The sequence below is a fragment of the Cyprinus carpio genome, unplaced genomic scaffold, assembly GCF_018340385.1.
Source record: "Cyprinus carpio isolate SPL01 unplaced genomic scaffold, ASM1834038v1 S000006603, whole genome shotgun sequence".
Classification (NCBI taxonomy): domain Eukaryota; kingdom Metazoa; phylum Chordata; class Actinopteri; order Cypriniformes; family Cyprinidae; genus Cyprinus; species Cyprinus carpio.
The window spans coordinates 387,800-408,765 of NW_024879248.1; the positions used below are offsets into that span (position 1 = coordinate 387,800).

At 36.7% G+C, this 20,966-nt stretch overlaps 1 protein-coding gene and 2 pseudogenes across 1 annotated transcript; 1 reads left to right on the plus strand and 2 right to left on the minus strand.

Annotated features, from left to right (window-relative positions):
* The first annotated feature begins 7,575 nt into the window (after window positions 1–7,575).
* Window positions 7,576–10,671, plus strand: LOC109058624 (reticulocalbin-1-like). The gene is made up of 8 exons (XM_042754844.1): window positions 7,576–7,597; window positions 7,984–8,205; window positions 8,301–8,488; window positions 8,733–8,905; window positions 9,295–9,352; window positions 9,451–9,545; window positions 9,642–9,749; window positions 9,933–10,671. Exons 2-8 carry the CDS (start codon window positions 7,991–7,993, stop codon window positions 10,254–10,256), a joined length of 1,161 nt encoding a protein of 386 aa, XP_042610778.1. The 5' UTR covers window positions 7,576–7,597; window positions 7,984–7,990; the 3' UTR covers window positions 10,257–10,671.
* Window positions 10,672–12,060: 1,389 nt separating this feature from the next.
* LOC122133891 lies at window positions 12,061–15,340 on the minus strand (annotated as a pseudogene).
* A 3,466-nt stretch (window positions 15,341–18,806) lies between these two features.
* The window catches only part of LOC122133994, a 5,012-nt pseudogene continuing 2,852 nt past the window's right edge, over window positions 18,807–20,966 (minus strand).

Here is a 20,966-nt window from a genome sequence, read left to right on the forward strand (position 1 = left end):
CAATTTCACTTAAAAGGAAACACATCAGGCAACATATTCTTTATTCATTTGTTTTTTTGAATTGTGGTTTTAATTTTCTATAATGATACATTGGTGTGTGGCCTTCCTTCAGTCAGCTTGTTTCAAACATCCGTCCCTGCTATAGAATACTAACAACTATATGCAGACATTTTAGTAAAAACCTAGATTTTAGTTTTGTGCCAACCCTGTTATTATCATAATTATTCCATTTTTTAAAAATAATCACTATCCATATTTGTCATAATGCCATCATTGTCCTTTCAGAAGTTAACTTCCAATGACAAGTTTAAAGGTCCATTTACGTGACCATTTATCTTATGTTTTATGTATATCTTAAAATAACAAGTCATGATTTTCTATAGTAAACATCTGACTTTAAAGTGGTTATGTTAAAAAATCCACCCTGTTACCTTTCTGAAGGAATAGCTACACCCAGCATTTATTAAAATGTAGTATTTTTCTTGAGACGACACAATGCAATTTCTTAACACTTAAAAAAATTACTTATACAAAACTGTAATTAAAATGGTCACATCAAACTAGAAGTGTGCATGTGAATGACCCATCTAATGTCTTTAAAGTATGTTTAATATTGCATCTGTAAACTCTCTTTATCTATCTATGTACTCTCTCTTTCCCAGTACACAAATCCATACATAGTATTTAAAACCCCCCCCCCCCACAGAAAGTAAAAAACACACACACAATAAATAAATTTTCAATACACACACACAGACACACACACACACACACACATACAGAGAGTGTTTATTAAGTACACATAAATACACACACACATACAGCATGACTGGAGCAAGTAATACGGTCCACTAATGTTAACAACAACAATACACACACGACACACACCACACATACATACACAGCAGAGAGACACACACTCCAACAAAAAAAAGAGATAATTATAGATACATCGCACACAATGGCAACACAATCCACGTTTTCGACTACAAACTTCCGACTTAGACACAACAAAGCTCAGTGTGAAAATGGAGGCATGAAGCCATCCAACAAAAATGCAAGTGTATTTAAGTTACAAAAAAGCCAGCACCTGCACATAATTTATATAGCAGTGTTCAGCTAAATAAATAAATACTGTGAAGAGTTAGAAAAAAAAATATCATTCTGGTTCCACTGACAGTTCTACGTCAGACTACTAACATACATGGAAAGGAGGCCGTCGTCATGAATACTATAGATCCAGCCATTAAATATAAAACGTGCTTGTATAATAATATTTGCATTGGTTTTTTGAGGAGTAAACCATGGCCCCTCAAAGGCCAAAGAATAAATCTGGAACAGAAGGAGGAGAAACAAAATATAGAGAAGTGACGTGTAGCGGAAACAACACAGAGCAGGGGTGCAAAAAATTTTTTTTATTACAGCTGTATTTATTAGTGTATATGTACAATTAAATAAAATGTAATATATATTATTATTATGACAATACAGATATAACAAATAATAATAATAATAATAATAAACATTATTAGAGCTCACATATACCAGGAAATGAACAGTTAAAAAATTATGCAATCCATATACAAAGGCTTCTTTTATATAACAAGACATGCGACTTATGTTATAATAAAATATATGAATGAATTTATAAAGTAATAATAGTAAAATTAATAAATGAAATAATAACAATCATGCTGACATGTGTATAGACGTAAAAATGTGAAAAGGTTTTGCATTAACGTGAAATGAACTAGTTCAGTTAATTAAATATGACTTTGTATGAGTCTCAAGCAAAGATCAATTGAATTATTTAAATGCTGCCTTTGGTGGTGTAACACAACATATTGTTTTAGCCTATACAAAACAGAAAATGTCAAAGGTCAAGTCTTCCATAACCTTTCCACAATTAACCAGTAATTTTCCCAAATCTATTTAGTTTTTCCAATAAAAGAGTCATGAATCTGTTAATGTCTCAGTCGCTGTGAAGGCAGGAGACTCACCTGGTAGATGAATGAATTGAAAAATAAATACACACTTGCTCAGTGTCTCTATCACTTTCTGTTCATCCCTCTACTCCTTCTCTCTGTTCTCTTGCTTTGTTAATGTTAGACTGTGTTCAAGAGAGAGAGAGAGAGCATGGGAGGAGAGGAAAGCGAGAGAAAGATGGAGAGAGTTAGACAGGGGCGAAAGAGAGGAGGCGAGGGAGGGGTAGTGGGCTACAGAGAAATGCATCTGCAGGCACTCTGGTCCTTGAAGCAATGAGGGAGAGAGGAAAGAGAGAGAGAGGGATGACACACAGAGTCAGTGTCAGTGTCAGGTCTGGACTTAATGCCAGGAAAAGGGGAGATGAAGTGAGAGAGAGGGGTGGAGGCAAAAAAAAAGACTGAAAAAGAGGAGACATAAAGCTGTTTCTAAAGTATCACAAAGGCAGTTCGTTTTTTGTAGATAAGGACTTCCAAAAATGGCTAACGTACGAGCTGTGAGACAGCTTCAGATCATGCACCTGCTCTGATGGCCAGCGGCCCCCTGCACTGCTGTGATCAACACAAATGTACATGAGAAGTCATTTCAAAGTAAACTTAATTCAAATGTGTTCATATGAAATCATCAAAACGTGGTATGCTGACATAAATGAAGCATTAACCCTTTGATTTATCATAAAATATTCAAAATGCATCTCAGACTAACAACTTTGCTCTGTCATGACCTAGTTATATATATTTTCAAGCTACTTCACATCAGTCAAAGAGTGATTAAAAAATGGATCGCAGTTTTCCACAATATATCAAAATGTACAAATTGCATCTGATTGGCCATTGCATTCATAAGCTCAACTGACTCGTGTGCGATTGGTTATAATGCGCAACACTGGAAAAAATGCTAAAAACATTGAGCAGATCTAAAATTAAATGCTGCGGTCAACCACTTTTCATTTAATTTTCAGTTTATTTCGTGCCAGCCATAATTGGATTTAGTTAACTGTACAGCAGCATTTGTGTCCGTGTGGTGCCATAGTTTCGGAAATTGATAGGAGACAATGACAAGGGACGAGGCATTATTTAAAACTGAAATTTTTTTTACAAATCCTTGGGAACTTTTGGTATAACATAAATGCCCAACTGTATGAAATATATCATACTTTGTAATACTTTTTAATACCTTTTATAATACTTTGTGCAAGTAGTTTTTGGATATTTATTACGGAAAATCTTACATATTGTGCCTTTAAGAAATGTTTGTTGAGCACCAGATCACCATATTAAAATGATTTCTGAAAGATCATGTGACACTGAACACTGGAGTAATGATGCTCAAAATTCATTTATTATATTTTTTGATTTCAGTGTTATTTAATAAGTCATTTATTCCTGTGACGTCAAAGCTGATTTTTTTTTATTATGTTTGCTGTTTACTGTATTTTAAATCAATAAATGCAGCCTTGGTGAGCATACGTATTAAACTATAATTTTAGTATATTTTTAAAAGGTGCTTCACAATGCCATAGAAGAACCTTTTTGTCATATGTATAGATATAGAAGCTGCTGTGCTGAAAAGCTCTTTCAGTGAACAGACCATTATATTCTTATATTTTAAAACAAGACACTGCCATCTACATGAGAAGAGAAACTGCACACATTACTCTGTTCTCTGTATGTTCCATGCTCGCTAGTACGATTACATGCAAACATGAGGAGATGCTCTCAGACTTGCGTGTGAGGGCCTCTCTTCTCCTACACACACACACACACATCAGAGTGTATACAGCATGTTTACCCTCCACTGCACTTTGTGACAATCCCAATGCTATATTTGCATATTTTATTGGATTAACTTTTTAAAAACCAAAGAGCCTGTGACACGTTTAAATACGAGAGAAAAAACAGAGAGAGAGAGAGAGACTTGGAGGTCTGATACAGGAGACTCAGCCAACACTACTTACAAGCATGACCATTTTGGTTCTAGTTAATATGAAAGGTTCAACTTAGGCAATATGAGGCTTAATAAATATGAGGCCTCTTTATGCTCACTTTTGAAGTAAGAAGAAGGATCAAAGGGGTTCATTTTGAATCAGAGAATCATGAGCTATTTTATTGTGTACTGATGTGTTTCTTTTTTTCATGCATTCTCTCTAAGGTAAATGGTTTTCAACCAGAGGGCCAGGACCCATGGGGGGCATCAGCAAACTTTCAAGGTGGCCCCAATGAGTTGTTATATTACTTTATTAAAAGTTAGTTATATTAACAAAATCTTAATTTAAAATGCTAAGAAAAACCCACTAAAACATGTTTATTTTTTACTACAAAAGACATACCAAAGATACACATATATCAGCTTAGACAGGGGGGGCCTTTGAAAAGGACAAAAAAGTGGACAAAAACCTTTTTGGACAAAAGTGTGCCTTGAAGACAAAAAGGCTGAGAACCACTGGCCATTTTTTCCCTGCTATTAAATTGGGCATAAATATTATGCAAAGACTTCAAATGAGAAAGTATTATGTCAATACACAGAGATTACTTATGGGGTCAGAGTAGAACTACACAAATATTAAAAGGATGTTCATCTAAAAATGCAAATTTTGTCATTGGTTACTTACTCTTACGTCTTTCCAGATCTGTATGACTTTCTTTCTTCTGAGCGCAGGGGTCATGTGGACTACTGTTATGTTACTTTTAAGTGACGTAACAGCCCCTAGTCACCATTCACACCAGTTCATTGTATGGAAAAGAGCAGCTTGAGCATTCTGCTAAACATCTCCTTTGTGTTTCAGACATCACATAAGGGTGAGTAAATGATGACAGAATGTTCATTTTTGGGAGGTCCATCTCTTTAATGTGACTAGCACCATCAGGTCAACAGACATTGTTACGGCACAAACAAATCACAAGGAGTTTCGTGCAGTACACGCATGATAGCGAAGGAACTGAAACAGAAAGACAGAAATAGCAAGACATAACGAGGCCATGGATGTATCCTTGTAGAAAAAAAACAAGGAAGGGGGACACGGAGGGCACGAGAAAGAGAGACAGAGGAGGCGGAGGAGAAGGAGGGTGCCAGCTTTATTTATTTCCGGTTGATAAAACCCTCCGCTCTCTTCCTCCCACCGTACCTATGTCTCCCTCTTTGTCACTCGTTCAGAGGATGCACGAAAAAAGACAATGACACGGAAAACAGACAGGATTTTAACAGAAACACAATGGAAGATGAAGAGCATCTCTCTTTGTGTGGGTTACTTTTTGAAATAGTTATGAAAGTGAAGCAAATAAGAAGGGATCCTAATAAAACGTTGTTAATATTTAGTGTCAGAGTGTTGCACACATGTGACGACGTTGAGTGTGTGTTTATTATGTGTGCTGGTGTGTGAGCGTACGCTCCTTCAGGGCACATTTTTTTCAGTGTCTTGTTAGTTCATCTCTGTCACCCTCTCTCTCTCTGCTGGGGGGGAGGGGGAAGAGAGGTCACCATAGCAACAATGCCGGGACAAATTAACATCAAGCGCTCAAAAAAATGTGTGTACATGTATGAGAGTGCATGTATATGTGGTAAAGGAGCAAGTGTTTTACTCGATACGCTGCGTGTGATGCCAAAATCCGGCAGAGACATTGATGTTAATGCATCAATTACAAATAATTCATTAGGCCCACAGTCTCTCCATCACTCTGTGTCATCCGTTTGGTTCCTGAGCACTTGTCTTCTTCCTTATTTTGTCGTCTCTGCCCCTCCCATTTCCTTTCCCATCTCTCTCTCTGTGTGTGTTGTTGTGTGCCCCAGGCTACAGAGTGCCAACGTCCTCCCTCTCCCCTCCTCTCTCTCTGGCCCTGTCACCTTCAATTGCTCCATGGTACTAGACACACAGCCACAGGCAAAGAGAGAGAACGAGAGGGGACACACACATACACACACACAGAGAGAGAGAAAAAGGGGTGAGGGACCGAGGGACGAAGCGCTGTGTATGTCTGGAGAGGAACAAAGAGGTAAAGAAAGAGGGCAGGTGTGAAAAGTTGTGCGAAAAGATGTGAGGGAGGATGAGGGATTGAGAAACAACGAAATCGGGAGGTGGCAAAGTTGAAGGAGGTTTAAGCAGACACAAAGTAGCCTTGGTTCTAGCATACATAGGTGCAAGTATCTCGTTGTCTCATAAGCAGGCTAACATGGAATGTCGAAGCAAGAAATTCTGCAGAAAACATTATAGATTTTCTGCAAGTTTCTGCAGAATTTGAGCTCCCTTATATGCACACATTTAAAAAGTTTGGGGTCAATTTTTTTTAATTTTTTTTTTTTTTTAATTAATTTTTTTTTTTAAACTTTTTTTTTTTTTAATTTTGTGAAGCAGTCTAACAATTTAAAATAAATGTTTTTTATTTATTCCTTTGATAAAAAGATTAATTTTCAGCCGCCATAACACCAGTCAGTGTCACATGCATTGTGCTATTTTTACGGAAACAGTGAAAAAAAATTCAGGATTCATTAATGAACAGAATGTTCAAAAGATCAGCATTTATTTAAAAAAAAACTTTTGAAATTTCTACATTTATTTAAGAACACTTTTGATAAATTTATTGGATTCTTGCTGGATAAAAGGTTTTTTTTTTTTTTTTTTTGTTTTCAGAGAATTTACCCCAAACAGTACAAAAGTTTATGCTGCCCCTTGTGTGTTTGTCATTTAAATATTTTTATTAATTTGATTATGCTCAATTTAACACATTTCACCATGCTCATGCAGAACTCATAGATTTTCCCCTAAAAACAGCAGAGGAAGGATGTAAAAATCTACAGAGTTTGTCTAGGCCTAATCATGAACCAAGTTAGTACTTCTTAGACCTTTGCTTCTTAGACCTGTAGCTCTACTGGCAGCCTGGTGATAGCAAAACATTGGTCAGACTCGATTCCCAGGGAATGTATAAACTAATAACATATACTTTGAGTGTATGACACTTTAGAGAAAACCAGGTATGATGTAAATTTAAACGAGATTTCAACTTGATAACATAAACTGCATATAAAACATGAACTTTATTTTTTTTTATATATATAACTTAAAAAAATACACTTACATGCTAATATTCAATATGTGAGACATTTAACTTGTTTAATCTGACAAAGCTTAAGGATTTGATCTGTTTGTCTTTAATTTACAAAACGACACCGTCACTCAACACTTTCTGAACAGATATTAACTTGCGTCTTAAAGACTTAATAAAACAGAGTTTGCATGTTACATTAAGGTAATTTAACATGCATTTAATGTAATTTATCTCCATTAATGTTCCAGTCCAAACGCAATTAACACAACGTTTCTGTCAAAGACAAGCAATCCTCAAAACTTTTTCCGAGTTTGCCAAAACGCGCCTGCCTCTCAGAAAGCGCGTTCGCGTGTCAACGTGGCGTTTCGCAGCCAGTAGAATTCAGAATTCTCCTAGGCCCCGCCCAATCTCGTCTTACAATTGGCTCGTTTTCCTGTCTGTAAAACCTTTTTGAGTTCACGTAACGTGGCTGCCCCACCCCCCTTTACGTTGCACTTTAAAGAAGAACAGTGCCAACGCGTACTCCTCAACTCAGGATAAACGGTGTACTCACCGCAGAAATCACTGCAGGCTTGGTAAGTCATATATACAGTTTTACATGGTTTTATTTGCAAATTTGTTTTTATTTTTTTTTTTTTTTATTTTTGTATATTTCTTTTAAAGATTGTTTATATGTTGTTATATGCTGTAAATCACTGCATAAAACAAAACATTGTTTTTAGATTTTATATATTTGTTCTTGTCTTTTATTATTATGTTTTAACACAAAAAATAGTTGATGCTTATTCAGAAAGTTGAAAACAAATGTCTATGTTGTATCATTTAATTTAAAATTGAATGAGACCATTGATGATAAATGTACATTTTCATCAACTAACTGTTAGTGTGCATAATCCTTTTTTTTCTAGGGCAGAAAGAATTGATCAGATCTTTTTCTGTCTCTTTTACACACACTCCTTAGGGAGAACATGCAGCTGCTCTTTTTAGGGACACTTGCCCTGTTTGTTGGGGTCACAGTTGCTGTGCCTGCACAGGAGAAGCGTGTACATCATAAGCCTGACCTCAGTGACCATGTTCATGATGATGCCCATGGATACCAGTATGACCACGAGGCCTTCCTGGGCAAAGAGGAAGCCAAGACCTTTGACCAGCTAAGCCCCGAGGAGAGCAAAGACAGACTAGGGTAAAATAAATATGCGAGAGAATGGTACAGTAAATAGGAGAATAACAATATTATTAGTGTCTTACTTTATATTTTCTTGTATATTCCCTTTGCAGAAAGATTGTGGATAGGATAGACACGGATAAGGATGGCTTCATCAGTCATGCTGAGCTACACCACTGGATCAGCAGACAGAGGAGGTACATCGAGGAGAACGTGGACAAGCACTGGAAAGAGTACGACCAGAACAAGGATGGGAAGATTGGCTGGATCGAGTACAAGACCACCTACGGATATTACATGGGTAATTAAAATGAGCCTTTGAATTTGGGCGTGGCTTCTAACTATGTGGCTTTTAATGAGAAAAAGCTGTTTATAGGGTTCACAACAGTGGTTTATAGGGTTATGCATTTATTGTTTGAAACAGTTGTATTTTGGATAAATTAGTATTTCATTTAAATAGATCAAAAATGTTTAGTGTTTAAACTCCAATACATACTGCAGAACTAAAGAATACTGACGGTTAACGTACTCTTATTGTATTCCAGATGCAGAGTTTGATGATGTGGATGATAAGGAGACTTACAAAGCCATGCTCACTAGAGATGAAAGACGGTTCAAGTCTGCAGACCGGGACGGGGACGGTGTTGCTACCAGAGAAGAGTTCACTTCCTTCCTCCATCCAGAGGAGTTTGACCACATGAGAGACATTGTGATACAGGTACAAAGAGTAAAGCAGAAGGCATTTATACTAGCATGTTTTACAGAAACCGCTTTAAAAATATGTTTAATACATGTTGAGAAGATTCACATGGAGGAAACAAACTTCTCAAAATTCTCTCATTCACCTTTTCACTATGTGAGAGGTTTATCTTGTGTGATCTGACAATAATAATGGTTTGAGGAAGAGGGTTTCTGATGTGATTCTGCAGAATGTATGCTTATGTTTAAAAAAAATACTAATAAAAAAATTGGCCAAGTGACAGAAGAATTACTATGAGTACTGTAGATTATTAATTTTTCTATCTATTGCTAGCATTTAACATCTTTCTGACATCTTGAGAAGCACTGAAACAGATCACTGTGAACTTTGATCCTTCATTGTTACAGGAAACAATTGAAGACATTGACAAGAATGGGGACGGCAAGATTAATCTGCAGGAAATACATTGGTAAATGTCTACTCTGTGCACCTGGGAAAGAAGAAAGCCTACATTAGAACTGATATTTTGTGGCCAGATGAATTGAAACTGTGCTTGTGTTCCTAGGGGGACATGTTCACCCCTGAAGATGGAGAGAATGAACCAGATTGGGTCACAACAGAAAAGAAACACTTTTCAGAGTTCAGAGACATGAACAAGGTATGCAGCGGGAAGGAAATCTGTCAGCATCACCTGGGAGTGTTTCCTGGGTATTCGTTCAAGGTTCATGATTCATGATTTGCTTGCTTTTGTTAGGACGGTTTCCTTGATGCCAATGAAGTCTCTCATTGGATCCTCCCTGGAGAGGTGGACCATGCTGATAATGAGGCGCGCCATCTCATTCATGAAACTGATAAAAACAACGTAAGTGGCTTTCACTGGGACTTCAATGTGGGTGGTGTCAATGATTCACAATAATGCATAAATGCCAATAATAATAATCAAAAATCTATTTAAAATTAATCTTTACTTCTGTCTTCTTTCTTTTAATTCACTGCCAATGAATTGCAATGGACTTCCAACTGCTTCGTGTAACTGACTAATCAGGATGACAAAATCACGAAGAAGGAGATTCTGGCAAACTGGAACATGTTTGTCGGGAGCCAAGCGACTAATTACGGAGAGGATCTCACCAAAAGACACGATGAACTTTTAATGCGGGGCATATCTGGGTACAGGGGAGGGCAACATATTTGGGGGTGTAGGAAAGAAGATAGGAAACTGAATATGAAAATAAAAGCTCATTTTCATCATTTGTTGGGTAGGAACATTTCCAGAGTCAAAAGTCAGGTGTTAGGCTTCAATGAAGACAGGTATTTTAGTGAGACAGATAAAAGTTTTATTTATTGTCAAACACATTTCGTCCTTTGAAACAAAATCATAAGGAACACTCACATTCCTTATGAACAGACACTCCAGCTTGCTAATTGTGAGGAAATAGACTGATATCTTCCACCTGAGAGATGCTCAGGAATTCAGCACTGAATACAGGGACAGTTGCATCAGTATTCACAATAACAGCCCTGTTATGACTGTTACAAACTGAATTTCACATTCAAATTTTAGTGGTCTGTGATTTTCACATTCAACATATCCTTACAAAAGAGGCATAGCTGAGGAGAGATGAAGCCAGAGGGACGGGAAAGAGGGGCAGGGACTCAACAGATGGGAGGAGACAAAAGTGATCTGACACTGTATTGGTGGAACATTTTTCTCTCTGTGAATTCTAAATAAAGCCATGTTGGTTTTTTAAATTGTGGACTGGGCTTTAATTTCAGTGTTCTCACAAATACATCATATTGCATTCTGATAAGAGGTCTAATTGTTAATCACAGTAGCATTTTTATTTTTTTGACTTGGATTTAATTTTGCATTCTGTTATATATATATACTACACACAGTACAGGTCAAAAGTTTGGAAACATTACTATTTTTAATGTTTTTGAAAGAAGTCTCTTCTGCTCATTAAGCCTGCATTTATTTGATCAAAAATACAGAAAAAAAATACATTGTGATATATTATTAAATTTAAAATAATTTTTTTTGTATTTATATATTAAATTATCATTTATTTCTGTGATGCAAAGCTGAATTTTTAGGATCATTATCACATGATCCTTTAGAAATCATTCTAATATGATGATTCATTATCAGAGTTGGAAAGCAGTTCTGCTGCTTAATATTTTTTCAGAACATGTGATACTTTTTTAGGATACTTTGATAAATTAAAAAAAAAAAAAAAAAAAAGAAGCTATGTTATTTTTTTAATATATATATTTTTTGTTATAAATATATACTATTGTTGTGTGTTTTTTGGTCAATAATTTTTTTTTCTTTCTTTTTTTTTTAAATAAAATCAATACTTTTATTCAGCAATGATGTGTTAAATTGATTGAAAAGTGAAGTGATAGTATTAAGAATATATATTATTAGAATTTTTTTTTTATTTTGAATAAATGCAGTTCTTTTTAACCTTTTATTCATCAAATATATTAGACAGCAGAAAACTGTTTCCAACACTCATAATAAATCAGAAATATTAGAATGATTTGTAAATGATCATGTGACAGGACTGGATGTTACATGTGACACTGAAGGCTGGAGTAATGATGCTTTGCATCACAGGAATAAATTATTTTTTTTAAAGTATATTGATATAGAAAACCATTATTTTAAATTGTAATGATATTTCACAATATTACTGTTTTTGTCTGTATTTTTGATCAAATAAATGCAGGCTTGATGAGGATAAGAGACTTCTTTCAAAAACATTGAAAATAGTAATGTTTCCAAACGTTTGACCTGTACTGTGTATATATATATATAATATATATTTATATATATTAATTATTATATATATATTTAGTATAGTATACTATCTATGTTATTTTTTTTCTTTTAAGCTCAGTCACTCTCTTGTTCAGCTAAATCATTCTTTGTCCTTTGCACTTTTTTTTGCAAACTGTGTCTGTGTCCTTGTTGTTAAATGTTATGCCCAGGATGGTCATCTCTCTATCAGTGAGATCATGGATAAAACGGATTTCATTAAAGTCAGCACTATAACTGACTATGGGACCCTGGCAGAAGATCATGATGAACTTTAACCTCATTATGACCACAAAAAGCCTAAATGTCTCTTAAAACTATTAAAATAAGACAAATGTGATTTTCGAAGTGTGTAAAACGAATGATTTATTAAAAAAAAAAATAGCACATCTACTGTATATTGTGTACACATGACATTAAAGTATCTTTGAGGGGAAGGAAAAAAAAAAAAAATTCCAACATCCATTCCAATTACCCCTCACCAAACAAACTGACAACAAAAAGACCAGCAAAATGAATGACAATATTTACAGGGTCAAAGTGGTGTCCAATCCTCTTGTTTATGCTTGCATAACGGGTCTGGCCTCTTTAGCTTTGAGGTCCACTCCTGAGCCTGCAAAGCCAGTCCCACCCTGCCGATGAGCAAACACAGACATTATACACCATAAAACATTGAGACACTCTTTATAGCATTATGTCTCTCATACACACCCTCTGAAGGGTTATGATGTCCTTCTCTTTCAGTTTGTCTCCAGTCACTGGATCAATCATGTCTTTCTGTATGAGTTTCTCCACACACTCCATAGTGACTACGGCTCCACTTGAGGGAAAGACAGGAAACAAAAAGAGAGAGAAAACTAAAAGTGAGGGGGGGCACGGGCCTAAATGTATGAAAATGTATAAAGTCAGATCAATTCTTGCTGAGTAAACAGTTTAAAAGTCAAACTCACGAGGGTCTAAGAACTGCACAGGGCACAGAGTTCCCAAGCGTGTCTTTGGTTACTGCACACACGTATCTGTCCTGAGGAGGACCACATAAAACAGTTTCTGAACAGTTGATTAACATCTGAAAGATACTGCTTCTGGGGTACTACTGGGTCAGATTTTTTTTTTCTTGAGACACAATACAGAAATACTGCAATACTGTTTGATATAATATTTTGTTTCATTGTAATGTATGTACATTCCCTGAATTTGCATTTCTGCTGCTATTAATGTGTTTAAAAGAAAACAAAAAAGAGACAGTGTTGTTTAATATCATATTTCGTCTTATTGTAAATACAGTGAGGATAATTGCAGAAGCCAAGGTGAGCTGAATGACGTTATCAAGTAAGCTGCAGTTTGCAGAATTATGCAGATTTGCGTACTTGGTATTGAGAAACGCATACAGACCTACATCACCAAACTATTTGCCTAATCTTCTCAGTACTAACCGCGATGGAAACCCAGACAGCAACAGGTCTGGGGGGAAACGTTTCTGGGACAAATTGTTCCAGGTAATTTCGGTGGAAAAGCGGCTATAAATGTTTCTTTTGCTCAAAAAGCATAATTAAAAAGCTTATTTCTCAGGCTAGACCTGCCAGTACACATGCGCATTCCTGAGCGCACGTCTCGGAATGCTGACTGTTGCTACAGCAACCAGGACTTCTAACACAGCTGCAGTGATGTGCTAACTTTACTGATTAGTGACTGGCTCTTTCATTCAGAAGGCGGGGCTTCCTGCGATTGAGCAGCCATACTGAGCGCTGCATTTTTCCCCATTCAAAACTATACATCTTGGATATTCTATAGTCTTTGATTATACTGAGGCAAGATGCAAAGAAAAATACCATCTAAACTTTTCTGAAGGCAGTCAGTTTTCCTCAGAATTACATTTATAAACCCTCACCAGCAACTGTATCATGATTTGTTTAACATCTGAACCCATTTTGAATTGTCACGCATTACAATTTTCGACCGGCTCTTACATCACTTCTCTATAATGATTTCTGAAGGATCATGTGACCCTGAAGACTGGAGTAAAGGTTGCTGAAAATGTAGCTATGAGGAATAAATTACATTTTAATATGTTAAAATTATAATAGAAAACATTTAAATTTGTAATATTTTACAATTCTTTCGGTTTTCCTTCCTTATTACTGTTTTCTAATCTTACCAACCCCAAATTTTTGAAAGGTATTGTATACAGTATTAAATGGAAAGAGAGATACAGCTCATAAATAAATAAATAAATACATACATAAAGGAAAAACTCAAAAATGAAGGCTTCTTACTTGGCGTGTGAGGAGGGCCACTCTGTCCAGACTGGAGTCCAGCGGAGTGAAGCGCACTGAAATCAAATCACTCATCTTTAAAGGACGTCCTGACATGGGGCACAACACTGTCTTTGACTGAAACAGCAGGAGAGAAGGAAAAAAAACAGTTAATGATAATAGATGATGCAGAAAGAGTTAATATAATATATCTGCGAGGTGTATTTCTTAAACTGAGTGCCTCATACAGAGTGAGATACTTTTAAAGAGGACAATCATGACACAAGAAGCTACTGGACACACAGAGTGGAGAACTGACCGAACGAGGAGGAGAGATGGACAAACGAACCAATCAAGGGCATCATGAGTGACCAAAATAACATTTGGCAAGCAAACTGATTTCAGGGCAAGCACAACCTCTTGTGTAATGCTCTTCCTGACACCTGACTACTGAAGACCCAAAGTTAGGGACATGTGGCTGGCAAAGATTGGAACGTGACAGATCTAGAGACCTACGGGTTTTTTTAAGCAGGGTGGGCTTGGCCTCTGGTGTGAGGCTGGGGATCCAGAAGCTGGGCAGAGCTGAAGAGGAACTGGACGCTCCTGTGTCAGAACTGGAGGCGCTGCTTGAGCTCTTCTGGCTTCCTTCGTCCTCAGATTTCTCTACAGAAACATGAGGCATACACACATAATCGAGCAGGAATCTCATTGTGTTGTGCTCAAGTTTAAACCGCCTTGTCTGGTTTTCATACCTGAGGTAAAGGGGTTGATTGGCTTTGGAGACAATGTTGTTCTCTCTCTGTTTGAACTTCTCAGCTCTCTCTCGCTCCTCAGACTTGGACTCCAGCTGGCCTTCACTCTTCAGAGCCTGTTTCTGCTTCTCATATGCCTGAGTTTAAACGTGTGTGTGTGTGTGTGTGTTAGACAAACAGTGAAGGGCATTCACATTCAGAGCAAAATACATCTGTAAAAAGTGCTTAAACCTTCATTTTCTTGGCAATTTCTGTTTTATGGTGAAGGATGTATTGCAGGATGGCTTCTTTTTCATACAAGTATCCATCTTCACTGCAGTAAACACACACACACATTAACTCCAGTCTCCAAGCAGCTGAGACGCAAATGGTCCAGTAACACTCAGTATAACCACTTAAGACCGCATGCAGACAATTTCAGCATTAAACCATTTCTATGAGTGCACGTGTGTCTCGTACGTGACGACGGGGTCCCTGCAGGGCTGCAAGGAGAGACAGCAGCAGTCAAAATCTTTGATCGCGTCCTTCCCCAAACGCACACTTTGTGTCCCATAACCAGAAGAGGCTGGAAATATGAAGTGAGATGCACAATTTGACATTGTAATCACATTTCAATCATCTCATGACACACAGGAATACATAAGACCAGCAGGAATACATCACCGGTGTGTCTTTCTTCTTCTCGTGATTAAGTGTACACGGCTCCTGCGGTGCAGTTTTTTCCCGTGTCGAGTCATGCTTGTCCTTTACAGAACAAAATGATTTGTGTTTAGGCTTATTGGTAAACGGATTTAGCACACCGTTTACATAACTACACGTAGGCCATTGCTGGATAATTGCTTAGTGAAAGAGCGAGGCAAGCCATAAACAGATATCACACATCACAACAATAAGCCGGAAGCTACTCATAAATCAAACCCTATTTGCTATATAATAGATTAATAGCAAGTTTGAACGTGCGGGAATAAGCACAGAAGTTGCTGTTTACCTCTTATTGTCCTGAACCGGAAAGAACCTTTTTTTGCTCCACTTCCTGGTTCGTCATAAATTTCAGAATTAAAGTTCGGCTCGCGCCCTCTGTCAGCTTAGCGTTGGAAAATGGCACATAAGCTGCACAGTCTTTGTCCATCAGAATGTAGAGTTTAGCTCCTGCTTGCCTCAACACACATGTCCTCCAGGACCTGGGTCTGGACCTGGTACCAGTACTCAAAGAATAAATGTTTAAAGCCAATGTAACGTTACGCCGAGGACAACGACTAAAGTCTGTTCATGTCAAAGACAAAAAGCTATAACAATAACTAAAACAAAAAAAAAAATAAAATAAAATCATTCTAATTTTAATATATAAAATCGATAAAGACACAGAAGAATGATGTCCTTTAAATTTTTTAAAGGGGTCATATGAATCTGCTAAAAAGGACGTTATTTAGTGTATTTAGTGTAATGCAATGTGTTTATGCGGTTTAAGGTTAAAAAACACATTATTTCTCCTCTATGCCCCGCCTTCTGAAACGCGTCACTTTTTACAAGGCTCATCGGTCTGAAAAGCAAGGTGTGCTGTGATTGGTCAGCTATCCAGTGCGTTCTGATTGGCCGAATACTTCAAGCGTGTGATGGAAATGTTATGCCCCTTAAGATACTGTGATGCGTGTGCCAGGCCAGCAGTATAGACTCAGACCAGCTGCTCTGCTCGTACCCCATCCCATCATCGGTCTTCTTTAGCAGTTCAGTCAATGTAACTGAATAACTTGGGATATTGGTTTATTTCGCGTCAGAGGGAGTGTAAGGCACGTTTATAAACCGAATAACGTAAAGGGATACTCCACCCCAAAATGAACATTTTGTCATTAATCACTTATCATTATTTAGTTCCAATCCCATTAAAGCTCTGTTCGTCTTCGGAACACAATTTAAGATATTTTGGAAGAAAACCGGGAGGCCTGTGACTGACCCATAGACTGCCAAGTAAATAACAGTGTCAAGGTCCAGGAAAGGTATGAACGTTGTTGTCAGAATACTCCATCTGCACTGTTTTCTTTCAAATCAAAGCTAAATACTTGAACAGAAGAGCATACGCAGCATACGGTGATATGGACAGAGACACACATGACCTTGAATGGCGTCGTTTATTTTTGTTTTTCTTTGATGTCCCCTGTCGCTTCATATAACCCAGATTGCAAGTTGATGGTAGATGGAGTACGAAGCACCTTTCCTGGACCGTGACACTGTTATTTACTTGGCAAGGTCTATGGGACAGTCACAGGCCTCCGGGTTTCATCCAAAATATCTTATCCGAAGGAGCGCTTTACGGGTTTGGACAACATGGGGGGGTAAGTGGTAATGACAAAATGTTCATTTTGGGGTGGAGTATCCCTTAAGTAATTTGTGGATTAGTGCGTACTAAACGCGACCCATTTCGTCAGATAGATTTGGTTGTCGGTTCACTAAGAAGTATCCTGAAATAGAAAGATTTGTTGTGATCCATCTACAAGACGAGACAAAACAAAATCGCTTCATACGAGGCATTGTTGCATCACGTGATTCTGATGGCAGATGGAGTTCTTCATAAACATAAAATCATGTCTGCATTTGTGATCTGAGAAACAACAAACAACAACCTATTCTCTACTGCTCAAAACTCGCATTTGAATCATCATTGGCAAATTATTTAAATATAAAAAACGTACTTACAGGCTGTAAGTCAGAAGCGCCAGACTGTTCTTGCAAAGTTTATACTGCCCAACTTTATAGAAACAACCATTGTGCCACCAGACACACTGCAGGCTACTGGTTCTGGAAACAGTCTTCATCCTCCATAAAATGCGCAGCACACATCGAAATATTTGGGTTGGACTGTTCTGAAACAGTGTTGTAATACAACTTAACCACTGATTTCTAGTCATGTCCTCTTTTGGAAGGCCAAACAAAGTTTCACTTCAACAAAACACACAGCAACTCCACAACATGGCAGGTGCGGCAACTTTATGCCTTCTTTCCTTGTGTGAACATCTGGGTGGCGTTATGCAAATCTTCCCACATAGTGATGTAGAGATGTGGGGTGTGTTAGAACGAGATGTTTTAGGGGTGTGTGGACGAGTCTTAACTTTATAAAGAATATCTCTTTGGATTTGAGACTTTAGTCTTTGCAACTTTGCAGATCTTCTTTAGGCACCAAGAGCTTGGAACACTCCAAAGAGAAAGGAAAATTTGAAATCGCATCATATGACCCCTTTAAGAATGGCTTTTTTTTTTTCTCTGTTTGATGAACGATAAAAATATTGACAGCTAAACAGAATCCACCAGCGTGTTAAAGAGCGCGGGCATTTAAGTGGCAGATGATGTAACTGCTTCAAAACAGGCCTTTGTCGTCTGTTGGTGTGCAGACGATAATATAGTTATAGTTCTTCACCTTTTTTTTTTTAGATAGATTTCTATGGAATAATTAGCATATACATATTAAGTCATATTTTGCATATACATATGAACATATTAGTCTCTTTTTTACATGAACCCTCCCAGCTTTGTGTCTTTAGATGCTTAATAATTATGTTATTGCTCCAAGGCCACTTACTACATGTTTTGTAATTGTCTAAGTGTAGGATAGAGAATGGCCATGAGCTGGTCACATTTTGTGAGGAAAACAGTTTAACATCACTGAGTATTGACCAATCATGATACATGTAGAGAGCCTAATAATATATTATGTAGTATGAATATTTAATGTGCAAGTTATGTTCTTATTAGCACACTTTTACTATTGGACATCAAATATCTAAAGGCCAGCTCCTGCTAGTTCAGAAATTTCCCTTTGTTTTCTGCTGAAGAAAGAAAATCATATGACATTGAAACAACATGATGGTGAGTAAGCGATGACACAGTTTTGTTTTTTGGATGAACATCCCTTTAAGCCCATCTTTCATATCACAAATCATGTTTCGTCAGCGGAAAAATTGACAGCAAAATGAAAAACATTACAACCTATTCAACAGAGACAGTAAGGACATTCCTCACAGACAATTATACTCTGTCTACACTGATATAATGTATGTTTTTGAAAGTATTTTTAAAGTATTATTACTTACACACATAAATAAAACGTTCCCTCATTTTATTCCATAAGTAGTCTCAAAACAACACAATTAGGTTTGCAATTACATTTCATATCATAACTGATGTTAATAACAAGCCTGTTAAAAAGGGAAATGTTGTTCAATTAAATACATTTAATTTAATGTAGCCTAATGAAATTACTTAAGTTCCACGTATATGTATTTATTGACCAGACTGTAGCGGGTGATGTGGTAACATTTAAAAGAGAAAATAACTTAACGACAATAAACATAACACTACAATGTAAATCCTGAAATCTGTGAAACGCAACGCCCAATTGCACGTTCCTCTTCTGGCCACGTGCTGGTGATGAATGGATTTAGTTGTCGTCATCATCATCGTCATCATCATTCAAGACGTCTGCGACAGTCCTGAAAAAGAAGAGAAGAGAGGATATATCATTATTTGACTATACTAGTAAACAACAATTAATATTGCAGGTTTATTTGCATGAGAATATTATCTTACTTATAGATGGATCCAGAAACAGAGTCAACAAAGCCACCTTTTTAAAAAAAAGTGTAAAATTATTAGTTCATCAGACTTGAAACTGTCCACAATCTAACAAATAAATAGCATGTATGAAATTGTTGTTGTGTGTTTCTTACCTGGCTTGCAGACGGTCTCACAAACAGGACACATGTAGCACTTTCCACAGTCCTGAAGAGACAAAAGATAGTTAAAGTGTCGTGATAATTTCATGCAATGATTTTTTAAGTAATTGTTTGTGTAATATCTGCATGTGGTTTTGTAGGAAAAAAAGGAACACCCTATACTTTAGCCATGTATAGCTTCAGGACAACCATGTAATTTGCATTTAAAACACTTACTGTTACTGGCCTGGACCCCCACATGCTGTGACTAATGCAAGTCATTATGTCATTAATGCACACTTATCTGTCTGTCTGCACAAACACAGCTGAAGGGCCTCTAGCTTCACTCAACAGCTACAGTAAGTGCAATATATTAACACTTTGTAGATTTTTTTTTCTCTTAAAATCAAACTGAAGTTGTAAATCAAACTATAATTTCTTTCAAAGAATAAATGCATTATTATTGAGCACTGTAAGCACTTTTCATGATTAGAGAATAAAAGCCTATAAAAACAGTATTAAGAGAAAAAAGGGACCAGATACTAAAACAGAATTAAATAAAAAGAAATAATAAATAATAAATTACATTAATCACTCAGTAGGCACTAGTTTTGGGGCCAGGTGTTGGGTTGTTTTTTGTTATATAAAACTCTTATTTATCATAAATTTTATACCTTGAGTTTGGAGAGAAAACTTTAGGACTTTAAAATTTCAGCAATGCAAATTTGTATGTATGTGCAATTGCTGGGGGTGTTGTCATATGATTCAATGAAAAATATGGGACTCATTTCTGGTAATTGAAATTACAATCAATCAATCAATTAATTAATTAATTACTAATAGTTTTTAAAACAATGACTTGACTATCAATTCAAAATAAAGCTACTAAAACGTAAATCAAGTACTTTTTAATTTTACTTGATTGTAAGCCTAGAAAATGAAGTACAATGTAATCATGGAATGTATGATTCAGCGCACAGTTGCACTGCTGGTCTTTTCTGAACTTCTTTGCTTTTTTTGTATTGAGTTCTTTAGTAAACTATATTGTAATTATTTAGGAAATGTGTGTTTGTGGGCGGTTTCTCACATCACAGAAGTTGCAGTGTTCAGAGTGGTCTCCTTTTTTTGCTATGGGCACTTATCACAGCTGTCACAGTGCTGAGGGGAGAGAGAAATGGGAAATTACTGGATCCTGGCCAAATTCAAAGCAAGACTGGTTGAAGGCATAATTAATAGTGCACTTTATTAATAGAGCTCAGAGGATCCTACCTCACAGTGGGCACACAGTGAACAAAATGGATCCTTCATGATAATCATCATCATCGTCATCATCTGAAAGATATATTGTCAGCTGTGTTTTTTAATTTATTATTATTATTGATATGCTGTATGTTAAAAAAAAAGTGTGATGGGAATTGTGATGAGGAACAGCATGAGTTAGTCTTACTCACGTGAACACCACTTTTTTCTCTTTCTCACATTCACACATGCACATATACAGCTCACCACATGTTTGTGAGTAACTGTATCTATCTATCTATCTATCTA

Excerpts from the sequence above, each read along its gene's own strand:
- LOC109058624 (XM_042754844.1), top strand. The coding sequence starts at position 7,991 with ATGCAGCTGCTCTTTTTAGGGACACTTGCCCTGTTTGTTGGGGTCACA. Across the intron at positions 9,353-9,450 it reads GATTAATCTGCAGGAAATAC|AGGGGGACATGTTCACCCCT; the intron begins ATTGGTAAATGT and ends GCTTGTGTTCCT. Across the intron at positions 9,750-9,932 it reads ATGAAACTGATAAAAACAAC|GATGACAAAATCACGAAGAA; the intron begins GTAAGTGGCTTT and ends CTGACTAATCAG.